Below are 13,447 nucleotides of genomic sequence, written 5' to 3'. Positions count from 1 at the left end.
CCACTAAGGTTAACTGTAAGGGGAAACAGAAAAAAGAGAAGAGAGAGAAAGAAGGAAGAGGAAAACAATAAAGTCCCAAATCAAGAAACCAAAGGAAATATGTACAGTGAAACATCTATTCAAAACATCAAAATGTCTGCTTTTTGTATATCTCAACCCAAACAGATTAATTAATAACAGATGTCCCCATGTATAGTCAAAATTAGGAATTATGAAAGAGGTCCTTTATATCACGAACATATGTGTTTGTACAAATGTGTGCATGCACACACATACCAAAAACACACACATTATTTCCTAAGCAAAATTGAAGGGTAATAATTAACAAATGGCACCATCTAAATTAGCTTTTCTGTCCCCTTCATCTTTTCTTTCTTTCTTTCTCTTTCTTCCTTCCTTCCTTGCCTTCTTTACTTAGGCATTCATTGGCTTCAATGTTTATCATTCCTTCTGTGCATAAAACCTGCTGTTAGAAAAGTCAGTCAGGAATCCCTCTCTACATATTCCTAAGTAGTGTGCATCTTACAGACTCATACTGTTGGTTATTTCACACTCTTTCAAACACTGAGGCCGTCTTTTAGACATAAAAGAAAGCTTTGTGCCTCTAAGGTTAAGTGTTGCAGGCTCTTCCACTGTGCCTTGTGTTTTATTTCTTATCTCGTACTTCTGGTCTTCTAAGGACTCTTAAGCACATGGGATTCTTTACTATCTAACATCCCTCCCTTCTTTCAGTTAATATATGATGTGTACATTTAAGACCAAGTATTAACATCCCAAGACAATTGCTATTTTAATAAAGGTTTTATATATCCTCAATAAGTAATTCTAAATATCAGGAGGCACTAGAGCCATATTATTGAGAATAGATAAAAATTGCTGCTGTATTCTCAAATGTAGTCCTCAAATATTAGTCTATTTCTACTACAATTCTGACCATTGCATTCTGACACAGCCGATGTCCCACCTGAAGAGTTGTAATATGTTTCCATTTACGCCTTCTTGCAGTTCCTTATAAATATGAAGAATGACGAACACTTTCACCTCTCTAGCAATCCAACACTACTCTCGCACAGCAGACATCAACTCCTCATGGAATGGACAATTATGGCTATTCCTGCCTTTGTTCTTAAATACCTCTTCTCACAGAGGAGACTCTTACATTTGGAAATACACAACTAATTTGTGATGCAAAGAGGATGATGTAGTTTGGGAATTTGAAGGCTAACAAAGCTACAGAACACTTTCAATGGGAATTATTAGAATGCCAATAACATATAATCAGAGAATTAAGCTAAAGATCTATTAGGTACAAATACTTAAGTGTATATCAGTTAAAGAGAAACTGTGTCATTTCTGGGTTTTAAAATCAACATTCCATCAGTGTCAGAGATAATGAAATGGCAAACATGTTTATTAGGTCTGAGTGAGTAGAAAGCGAAGGGAGGTTATTTTGTATTTTACACTGCAATTCAAAAAGAGAAAAGTAGTATAACTGACAGGAGATCATTAATATATGAAGAAAGGAAACGGCAAATACGTTAGATAAAACATATTTCTGGTGACAAAGAGATAGACAAAGAAGAAATAAATGATGCTCCCTAAGACTTCTTTGCATAATCCTTCTTAGGAAAGAGAGGATAAATTTGGAGACTTCACACTTCCTGATTTCAAAATGTATTAGAAACCTACAGTAATCAAAACAGTGTGGTACTGGCATAAAGTCAGACATATAGAGCAATGAATTAGACCAGAAAGCGCAGAAATAAACCCTCATGTATAGGGTCAAATGATTTCTAGCGAGGGTGCCAAGACCACTAAATGGAGGAAAGGACAATCTTTTCAACTAATGGTAGTGGAAAAACTGGATATCCACATGCAGAAGAATGAAGTAAGACCCTTGCCTTACACCATATAAAAGAAATTAATTAAAAATAGATCAAAGATCTAAATATAACCGCTAAACTATAAAGCTCTCAGAACAATACTTAGGGGAAAATCTTCATGACATTGGATTGGGCAATGATTTCTTGGGTGTGATACCAAAAGCACAGGCAACGAAAGAAGGAAACGATAGGTCAGATTTTATCAAAATTAAAAACTGGCACATCAAAAGACACCACCAACACAGTGAAAATGCAACCCACAGAACTGGAGAAAATATGTGCAAATCATATATCTAACAAGGGCTTACCATCTAGAATATGTGAAGAACCTGCTTCTTCCTCTTTCATTCTCTAGTTCAACCAAAGCAGCTTCCTTTTCCTAAAGTTTTCTTCCCACCCACTCCTGTCCTCTTCCTCCCCTCTCCTACCAGCCCCAAAGATGCACATTAGAGCCTAACCACTCTTTCCACCCAAGTTCCCCACACACAGTTTCTCTGAGAATGTCCTGCTCATTGAGTGTAAATTCTACTTGTTCTCTAAATCAGTGCTTCTGAAACTAACTGAAGTGAAGGACTAGCTCTTTTTCTTTCCAATTTATTGCAGCTAAGAGTTTTGTAAAATAAAAATTAATAACTGGAAAATGAAATATAAAAACATAAATATTTAAAATAGTATTATATTCAACAAACATAAAACTAGCCTCTATAAATGTTTTTAAATGTTTGCTCTGAATTTCTCTGCTTGTCACGGACTGGTAACAACAATTTGAGAACTGCCTTGGTCCACTGACCACAGTTTGAGTAACACTATTCCACATCACAGTTCAAGCCAGCTCTTCAAATAGCGTTAAAAAAAGTCTCTCTTAATGAGTTTTAACCTACATAAATCCTTCGCTTCCTCTGAGTACCTTTAGTATCTGTAAATATAGTATAATATTATCATGCACCTTGGGGTGGTATTTTTTTCCTTTGTGTACTAGGTGTTGATTTTACAAATAACAAAACTCATATAATAAGAAAGAAGAATGTCATTTATTCAACAAACATTTAATAAAGACTAATCAATGCAATATATCTTTACCATCGTCACTAAATCAAAGTTGAATAATATTTGTTCTCTGCTTTTACAGACCTTACAATCTGAGAGAGGAGAAAAGATAAGTACACAAATAAGTGTAACAAAGCAGCTTGAGATAAGTATCAGAAGAAATATACAAAGAAGGCTAAATAAAAATTCAGAGATGGAAAAATTGCTTTGCTGAGGGGAATAAGGGAAAGAATTATGGAAAAATGTCATTTGAACTATATCTTGAAGGATAGATGGAGTTTTGCAGGTGTAGATAGAGGCAAGGAGGATCCAAATACAGAAAATGACATGAAGAAATAAATACAGGGGGAAAAAAGCTATTCAGAGAACATGTTGCCCAATTTATCTGTAAAAGGGAGTAGGGAAAAACAAGACAGGAAAAGTAATTTGAAACTGATTTATGGAGAACTTGCAAATTTTTGAATAATGAAACCATTGATGGCTGATGAGCAGGCAAATAATAAGATCAACGTTATGTTTTAGGACTTTCTAAGGACTGAAAGAGTGCGATTAAGAGGTAATAAAGGTCTAAATAATCTTTTTCCTCCTTAGTCTTTCACGTGAGGAGTCTGATTTTAGGCATTCCTCAAGCGGTCTGTGGCCCACAGACCAGTGTTGCTAGGACATAGATTCCTGATGCCCTCAATCATTTTATACTATAAGGTAAGAGCATTCATTCCATACTGGGTGTTTTAGTCATACTATGTAGACCTCAAATGCCTCAGGTAAAAATGCAAGGGACACTAATCAATGAAATCAAATATTTGTTTCATATTAATTGGGAAACCACATGTCCTTCTGAAGTATTTCAGTCAATTAACTTAAATATTGACACTTCTTGTTCTTTTCTCTCATATCTAATCATGCTGACCCAATGAATATCTCTGAAGCAGATTCCAGCTTTGCTTTTGTAAAAGAATTTCTACTCCTAGGATTTTCTTGTGAGTGGAAGATTCAGATCCTCCTCTTCTCACTCTTCACCACAATATGTGCTCTGACCATAACAGGGAATGGGGCCATTGTTTGTGCTCTATGGTGTGACTAATGATTCCATATCCCCATGTACATATTCCTAGGGAATTTCTCCTTTCTAGAGATCTGGTATGTCTCTTCTACAGTCCCCAAGATGTTGCTCAACTTCCTTTCAGAGAAAAAGATCATCTCTTTTGCTGGATGTTTCCTCCAAGTTTATTTCTTTTTCTCTTTGGGAACATCTGACTGCTTCTTTTTTGTCGCCATTACCTTTGATTGGCACCTTGCTATCTGCTGTTCCTTGCGCTATCCTAATAGCATGACTGTGCCTCTCTGTACCAAACTGGTCATTACCTGCTGGGTATGTGGATTTCTGTGGTTCCTGATCCCCATTGTTCTCTCAGATGCCCTTCTGTGGTCCAAACACTATTGACTATACTGTGTGTAACCCAGGCCCACTATCTGGACTGGTGTGTGCCTCTGTCTCAGCAATCCTACTGCCTTGCTACACTCTAAGCTCACTAGCTATCTTTGGTAACTTCCTCTTCATCCTTGGCTCCTATAGTCTCCTTCTGTTAGTTGCATTGCATATGCCTTTAGCCACTGGGAGACATAGGCCTTCTCTGTCTGTGGGTTTCATTTCACTGTGGTATCACTGTTCTATGGCTCTCTGATGGTCATGTACGTGAGCCTAGGATTTTGACATTCTGCTAGGATACAGAAAGTCACAACTTTGTTCTATGCTATGGTGATCCTACTCTTCAATCCCTTCACCTATATACTCTGAAATAAGGAGATAAAGGCAGCCTTGAGGGAAGTTCTGGGGAGTTTCAATATAATCTAAGACATACTAGATTATCCCTCCATTACGAGGTCCTTATAGTCTAACAAAGAACAATCAGAATTACACAGCTATCCAAATCTTCAAATACGGGTCTAGTGATACTGACTATATCAGCCTATGAAATTAAGCATCTATGGGCCACCTATAATCATAAAGTGGCCAGATTATATAGATAAATGGAATTGTTTGGCTCCTTTTTGGCACTTAGACTGTATATTAACCAAAGAATATACACATTTGGGGGTTTTCTGGATAATTCATGTGATTCTTCTGTGATAAAAATTTCTGTATTCTATTTGATAATTTAGATTAATAGTCCTGGGATCAATAAAATTATAATTATGTTATTTTGTTCATTTAATAGGTTGGTTGTAAATAAAAGAAGGAAATACATTGTTTTCTGATTGCTGTTCTTTTCGTATTTGACTTTGTTGTTTTGGTGATATGATCACTCCTGGTGAATAAACCCTTAGAAATAATTATCCAAAATTTCTATGGGACAATAATAATACGCTAGCTTAATGATATCCAGACATAAGTTGTTTGTTTTTTTACATATTACCCCTTTCTAAGCCCTTAAAAGGCAGATTTTAATTCCATATATAAAAACACCAATCAAAATATTTAGAAATATAGTATTCTGAGTACTAGTATTTTTACCTAAATGAAGTATCATCAAAACTTAATGGATCAATTAATTGGACCTTAGACAATTGAGCATCTCTTCCTAAAATTGCAGAAATAAATGGTGTACTTAGGGATAAATTACTTAAGTATACAAAAAAAATGACAGATGATTGTTATTTGTCGCTGAAACAAGCTTAAAATAATATTAAGGAAAATTTTAAAGAAGAAACGCATCCAGAATTCAATCATTATAACACAATTATTTTATTTGAGGGAGGAATAATTGCTTTTTACTTTTTTGGGTTTTTTTAATAATAGCTCTAATTTGTCCTTTTTTCCCCTTTTTTTAATTGAGATTCATAATAGCTTACATCATTGTGAAATTTCAGTTATTCATTATTTCTTGTCTGTCACCACACAAGTGCTTCACTTCACACCCTGTGCCCACACTCCACCTCACTTCCCCTCGTAACCACTGAACTGTTTCCTTTGTCCATGTGTTTGTTTATATTCTGCATCTAAGTAAAATCATCTGGTGTTTGTCTTTCTCAGTCTGGCTTATTTAGCTTAATGTAATGCCCTCCAGGTCCTTCCATGTTGTTTCAAATGGGATGATTTTGTCTTTTTTATAGCTGAGTAGCATTCCATTGTATATATATACCACATCTTCTTTATCCAATCATCGGTCAATAGGCACTTGGATTGTTTCCATGTATTGGCTATTGTGAATACTGCTGCAATGAACATAGGGGTACATATGTTACTCTGGATTGTTGATTGCAAGTTGTTTGGGTAGATGTCAAGTAGTGGGATAGCTGGGTCATATGGTATTTCTATTTTTAGTTTTTTGAGGAATCTCCATACTGTTTTCCATAGTGGCTGCACCAGTTTTCATTCCCACCAGCAGTGTATGAGCATTCCTTTTTCTCCACATCCCCTCCAACACTTGTTATTTTTGGTCTTGGTAATTACAGTAATTCCGACTGGTGTAAGGTGATATCTCATGGTAGCCTTGATTTGCATTTCCCTAATGATTAGTGATGTTGAGCATCTTTTCATGTGCCTGTTGGACATCTGTATATCTTCCTTTGAAAAATGTTTGTTTATATCCTCTGCCTATTTTTGATAGAGTTGTTTTATTTTTTGTTGTTGTTGGGGCTAGTAAATATGTAGAATTGTGGAAAGAAGTAAACAGACGGAGTAAGCCTTAGAAGTGTTTTGTGAATTATTTGCACTAACTAATCTCTGTCTTTATATCCTTTGGCTTCATTGAACACTTTGCTCTTACATTTTCATTCCTAAATTCAGTATCATCTCTTTTGTGAGACAACATAGCTGCATTACTATAAAATATATAAAGATGATTCTGGTCATACAAGAAGACCTTATATTGGATGAAGATGCTGTCTAGGACTTTCATAGCTAGAGAGCAGAAGTCAACGCTTGACTTCAAAGCTTCAAAGGATAGGCTGACTCTCTTGTTAGGGGCTAATGCAGCTGGTGACTTTAAGTTGAAGCCAATGCTTATTTACCATTTTAAAAATACTAGAGCCCTTAAGAATTATGTTAAACCTACTCTGCCTGTGCTCTATAAATGAAATAGCAAAGCCTGGATCACAGCACATCTATTTACAACATGATTTACTAAGTATTTTAAGCCCACTATTGAGACCTATTCCTCAGAAAAAAGTTCCTTTCAAAATATTACTGCTCATTGACAATGCCCCTGGTCACCCAAGAAATCTGATGAAGATGTACAATGAGATTAATGTTGTTTTCATGACTGCTAACACAACATCCATTCTGCAGTCCAAGGATTGAGAAGTAATTTTAAGTTTCAAGTCTTAATATTTAAGAAATACATTTCATAAAGCTATGACTGCCATAGATAGTGATCCCTCTGATGCATCTGGGCAAAGTAACTTGAAAACCTTCTGGAAAGGATTCACTATTCTAGATGCCATTAAAATGATTTGTGATTCATGGGAGGAGATCAAAATATCAACATTATCAGGAATTTGGAAGAAGTTGATTCCAACTTACATGGATGACTTTGACAGGTTCAAGACTTCAGCGGAGAACATAAGTGCCAATGTGGTGAAAATAGAAATAGAACTAGAATTAAAGCAGAGCCTGAAGATGTGACTGAATTAATGCAATCTCATGATAAAACTTCAATGGAAGAGGAGTTACTTCTTATGGATGAGCAAAGAAAGTGATTTCTTGAGATGGAATCTACTCCTGGTGAAGATGCTGTGAAGATTGTTGAAATGACAAGAAAGGATTTCGAATATTGAATAAACTTAGTTGGGAAAGCATCAGCAAGGTTTAAGAAGACTGACTCCAATTTTGAAACAAATTCCACTGTGAGTAAAATGCTATTAAACAGCATATCATGCTACAGAGACATCATTCATAAAAGGAAGAGTCAATAGATGCAGAATACATCATTGTTATCTTATTTTAGGAAATTGCCTCAGTAACCCCAGCCTTCAACAACCACTACCCTAATCAGTCAGCAGCCATAAACATGGAGACAAGATCCTCTACTAGCAAAAAAGTACCACTCACTGAAGGCTCAGATAACGGTTAGCATTTTTTAACAATAAAGTATTTTTAATTAAGGTATGTACATTGTTTTATATATATGTAATGGCATTGCATACTTAATAGACTACAGTGTAGTGTAAACATAACTTTTATATGCACTGGGAAACCAAAAAATTGTGTGACTCACTTTATTGCCATGTTCAATTTATTGCAGTGGTATGGAACTGAACTCACAATATACTCTGAGGTATATTCTGTTCTAAGGCTTAAGGCCAACTTATTCTTCAGTTTAGATTTAGATTTCATCATATTTCCCTTTTCCGCTAGAGGTTGGGTCAATTTAGACCTTAATTTAAAAAAGATGTTCTTAGATCTGACCCAAACTTTCTCATTGTTATCCCTAGATGAGGCCACTGGGAAAAATTGGGTAATCCAGGAGGGGCAGAAACAAACGTTGGCACATTTATTAAAAAGTGTACAGGGGACCGTATCTCATGGTAAGGCCTGAGCGCACACACAGAGTGCTCTGGATCACCACCCCTCAAGATGGGCTGTCCAGGACAGAATAGCCACAGCTCAGAATGTGTTTGCTATATACTCTCTTTTGGAGACAGGGGTGTAAATGGTCCTTCTAAAATCAGGAAAGACCACAGCATCCTGTACAATGGGATGTAACCACCTTTCAAGCTGTTTAGGCAATATGGCCATCATGTGGGCTTCAAATAACCACTATACTTGATAATATTACCTTCCAACGTTCACCTCCTTTTAGAGGCCTTGTGAGAAACTTGGAGGCAAATACCACTGTGTCTGGTTTGCTGCACACTTTCTCCTGCTGGGATGAGAGAACAAGGAGCTGAGGCTGACTGCATACTCCAGGAGAGAGAAACGTAAATTTGGACGTCTGCCCTCCACCAGATTCTGTAATTCTCACACCACAGCTTCAGGTAAAGTTCAGTGTTGATTTCTCTGTAATGACTTTTTTTTTAAATTTGGGGTCAAGCGTGAGGACGATTGGCCCTAGCTAACATCTATTGCCAATCTTCCTCTATTTTTGTATGTGGAATGCTGCCACAGTGTGACATGATGAGCAGTGTGTAGGTCTGCGCCTGGGATCCAAACCCATGAACCCTGGGCTGCCGAAGCAGAGTGTTCAAACTTAACCACTACAACACTGGGCCACTCTCTGTAATGTCCTTTTTACTTCTTTTTCTCTTCTCTAACCCTGTATTGTATTTTCTTCATAAGAAAATGTAAATTAGAACAACTTCCTCATAGAGGAAATTGGTTAGATTCTTGACTCTATAACACAGTTTTCAGCATCAGAACTGTTCTAAATAAATGTTGTTACAAGTATTTTATTTATAAATATGTAAATAAATATGTTTAGTAAAAATTGCAATATTTTACTTAAACTGAGATGTTAGCTGAACCACAAAACCACATGGGCCATAACAAATTGTGAAATTAAAACTTTATTCTATACCTTATTACTTATTCAAGTCATATGTGCCAAATTTTCTGACCCAGAATATGAGGCAGAAGAAAATAACAAGTAGTAAAAGAAGAACATTTTTCTATTAAAACACATTGACTACTACATAGTAAAAAAATGTCAATTACAGAACATAACAAAAAAGTCATTGCTGTCTTGCTTCTGTTTTTATCAAACTGGAGAGTCTGCTCTTTGGGTTTTTTTCACTTTTTCCCTGACTACAAGCAATTGTTTCCTATTTGGTTATAATTAGGGTGTATTCGTTGAAACAACAAATATTTAAAGAGCACCTATAACACACTGGACACCGTCCTAGATTCTGGGAACATATCAGTGAGCAAAATAACATCCTCCTCTCATATTCAGGAAGTTGAGACAGAAAATATGTACTAAGTTTATAGTACAATGCCAGGTAATGACATGTGCTTTGAAGAAAACTGAGGCAGAATTGGGAAATAGAGTTGCAAGGATTGACTAAATTACGGAAGCCCTTTCTGAGTCTCTGATTTTACCAGAAATCCAAATGAAGTGACAAATTAAGGCATGTGAATATTGGTGAGGGAAAGAGAGGGACATTCCAGGTTTTGATACGGTCCACACTTGCCATAATCTAGTACAGTGTTCCCCCCTTATCCTTGGGGGATATGTTCCAAGACCCCTGAAACCACAGACAATATCAAACCCTGTATATAATATGGTATTTTCTATACATATATACCTTGGATAAAGTTTAATTTATAAATTAGTCACAGTAAGAAATTAACAACAATAACTGATAATAAAATAGGACACAACAATATACTATAATAAAAGTTACTGTAGATCTTAGCAACTTCAGCATACATTTTTTTCTTTCCTTGCTAAGTTGAGAACTCTCACCTCTTCACCTATAGGAAGCACTTTATGACTTCTCTTTAGCATATCTGAATTGCCAGCATCACTCCTCTTGCACTATGGGGCCCTTGTTAAGTAAAATAAAGTGTTATTGAACACATGCAATGCTAAACCCCAACAGTCAATCTGATAACTGAGAGGGCTACTAAGTGATTAAAAGGCAGGTAGCATAAACAGCATGGATTTGCTGGAAAAGAGAAGACTCATGTCCCAGGCAGGACAGAACAAGATGGGATGAGATGTCATCATGCTACTCAGAATGGTGTGCAGTTTAAAACTTAAAAGTTGTTTATTTCTGGAATTTTCCATTTAATATTTTCAGATGGTGATTGATCACAGATAATCGAAACCATAAAAGTGAAATTATGGATAAAGCAGGGCTACCTTATCAGCTCAGCTGAAATGGCATCAGTAGAGGGAGGCGTGGTAGGGCATGGAGGAAGACTTCATTGACCATATAAGTTGTGGTACGGAATTTGGAGTTTAAGTGTGTTTAAAAGATTGAGAGCATGCGGCTGGCCCCGTGGCGGAGTGGTTAAGTTCGCACGCTCCGCTGCAGGTGGCCCAGTGTTTCCTTGGTTTGAATCCTGGGCGCGGACATGGCACTGCTCATCAAGCCACGCTGGGGCAGCGTCCCATATGCCACAACTAGAAGGACCCACAATGAAGAATATACAACTATGTACCGGGGGGCTTTGAGGAGAAAAAGGAAAAAAAATAAAATAAAAAAATCTTTAAAAAAAAAGATTGAGAGCAAGTAGATGACATGATCAGATTTTCAAAAAACAGTCAGCCTGACTACCATGTGGGTAATAGTCTCTAACATATAAAAATGGAAACAGGCAATTTAAGAGGCTTCTGTAACAGTTTAAGTGAGAATTTCATGGAAGCATTGACCATGGTGAAAGCTGATGGGAATGCTAATAATTGTTCGATTCTGAGTGTTTGGAACACGAGGCCTACAGGATTTGTTGATGGTTTGGATGTAGGTACTGAGAGGGGTGATGAGCTGTGGCCAAAGTTTGTGGCCTGAGCAATTGAGTAAATGGAGGTGCCATTTAATGATGATGTCAAAAATCTTTAAGTAATCTAAAACTAGGCTGTTAATTGAATTGTAAAGAAACTCAGAGAACAACTTAATGAGAAAACTTCTCTAGAGTCACCTATAACATGATAGTCTCTTATTATTGCAGTTTTAGGAGGAAAAAATGAAAAGACCAGGAGGGAATAATCACTGACACTGTGAGCAAATTCACTCTTCTCGGATTCCCTTGTACCTGGGAGATTCAGGTGCTCCTCTTCTCGCTCTTTGTGATCTATGTCCTGGCACTAATCGGAAACCTGCGCGTTATCTGTGCAGTGTGGTGGGACCTCCATCTCCACAACCCCATGTACACCTTGCTGGCCAATTTTTCATTCTTGGAGATCTGGTATGTCATTTCTACTGTCCTCAAGATGCTAACCAATTTTCTCTCTGAGACCAGCACAACCTCCTTCTCTGGCTGCCTCCTCCAGTTTTACTTCTTCTTCTCCATGGGCACCACTGACACCTTATTCTTGTGTGCCATGGCCTTTGACAGGTACCTCGCAATCTGCAGGCCCCTGCACTACCCCACTGTCATGACAACTCCACACTGCATCAAAATGGGATCCTGCTGATGGGTGTGTGGCTTCTTCTGTTTTCTCCTCTCAATTTATCTCATCTCTCAACTTCCTTTTTATGGCCCCAATACTATTGATCACCTTTTATGTGACCCAGGACTCCTTATGAAATTGTCCTGTGTGCCAGCCTCTGCCACTGAGATCATCTGTGTCATCTTTAGCTCTTTCGTAATTTTCTCCACTTTCGTCTTAATTATCAGCTGCTATACCCTGATGACCAGAGCTGTGTTGAGAGTCCCCTCAGCAGAAGGCCAGCAGAAGGCTTTCTCCACATGTGACTCCCATCTGGCCATGGTGTCCCTGTTCTTTGGTTCCATAATGGTGATGTATGTTAGCCCCCCAGCAGGCAATCCAGCAAGAGTTCAGAAAATTCTAACTTTATTTTATTCTGTGATGACTCCATTTTTCAATCCCTTGATATATAGCCTCCAGAATAAGGAGACGAAGGAAGCCTTGAGAAAACTGTTTAAAATTATAAGATTGGGTCAAAGACAGCCTCTGAAGAACTAGAATCCATAGATATGTCGAACATACAGTGGTATAAAATTACAGGCGGTTAATGGCCTTAAGTAAATGTAAGAGACAAATATGTTTCCTATATTCCCTGGAATATTTTTAAGGATGCATTTCAATAAGCAAATGGCAAATAAGATCTTATAGGAACTTGCATAAATTATTTGTACTAAGCTTTATTATATTAATATTCCTGTGTGTAATACATGTAAACAGGAAAATGCCAGACATTCTCAGGCATTTTTGAAGAAACAACCATATATAACCCAGATGTCAGCTGGTCAGGTTCTATCTTTTGCAGATTTAGGCACATTTGTCTCTGATACCCAGTTTCATAGTGATTTGATGTCTGGAGTCCCACCACTACCTCCTTACACACACACATGCCACAAACACAAAGACACGCCACAAACACACACACACACCATACAAACATGTTCCTGCATGCTTCTCTCCTCCCACTCCTGAATCCACCTGCTGTCTTGTTTTGATCACAGCAATCTGGATGTGACACTCATCCCCTTCAATATTTTATCTAAAACCAAACTCATTCCAGCTTAGTGTAGGTTTGTTAACCCGACTACAGGCTGGGGTTAAAGTCAGAGGAAGAGCAACTCTACTGAACACCCAATCAATCTCTTATACTATACCTGGCGCTGCCTCTTTCTCTTCCTTCATCATCTTCTTCCCGCCACCCAAGAGAGTGGCCAGAACATCTTTCCCTTTCTTATTCAGAATAATTTTGTCCATGTGTAGGCCCTTTGGGGTTTGAGATTCTTCCTTGAGGGAGCTTGTCATAAAATTTCTTCTCGGGAAACCTAATTCTTGAATAGGATCTTGTGAAAATAGTTTTCTCCAACTGGTTACTTTTTAGGCTGTTTTAGGTTCTCATAACTTGGTATATTCCTTCTTTATCTTAGT

General features: G+C 37.3%; 1 protein-coding gene and 1 pseudogene across 1 annotated transcript; both read left to right on the top strand.

Annotated features, from left to right (window-relative positions):
• The first annotated feature begins 3,843 nt into the window (after positions 1–3,843).
• LOC124234751 (olfactory receptor 11H12-like) lies at positions 3,844–4,785 on the top strand (annotated as a pseudogene).
• Positions 4,786–7,455: 2,670 nt separating this feature from the next.
• LOC124235098 (olfactory receptor 11H6-like) lies at positions 7,456–12,523 on the top strand. Its single transcript, XM_046652724.1, is given in 3 exon segments — positions 7,456–7,509; positions 10,323–10,347; positions 11,589–12,523. Coding segments are annotated over 3 exon segments (1,014 nt in total).
• The last annotated feature ends 924 nt before the right edge of the window (positions 12,524–13,447 follow it).

The sequence above is a fragment of the Equus quagga genome, chromosome 2, assembly GCF_021613505.1.
Source record: "Equus quagga isolate Etosha38 chromosome 2, UCLA_HA_Equagga_1.0, whole genome shotgun sequence".
Classification (NCBI taxonomy): domain Eukaryota; kingdom Metazoa; phylum Chordata; class Mammalia; order Perissodactyla; family Equidae; genus Equus; species Equus quagga.
Note: the sequence above shows the minus strand (reverse complement) of the source record. Positions and strands in the feature narration are given on the sequence as shown.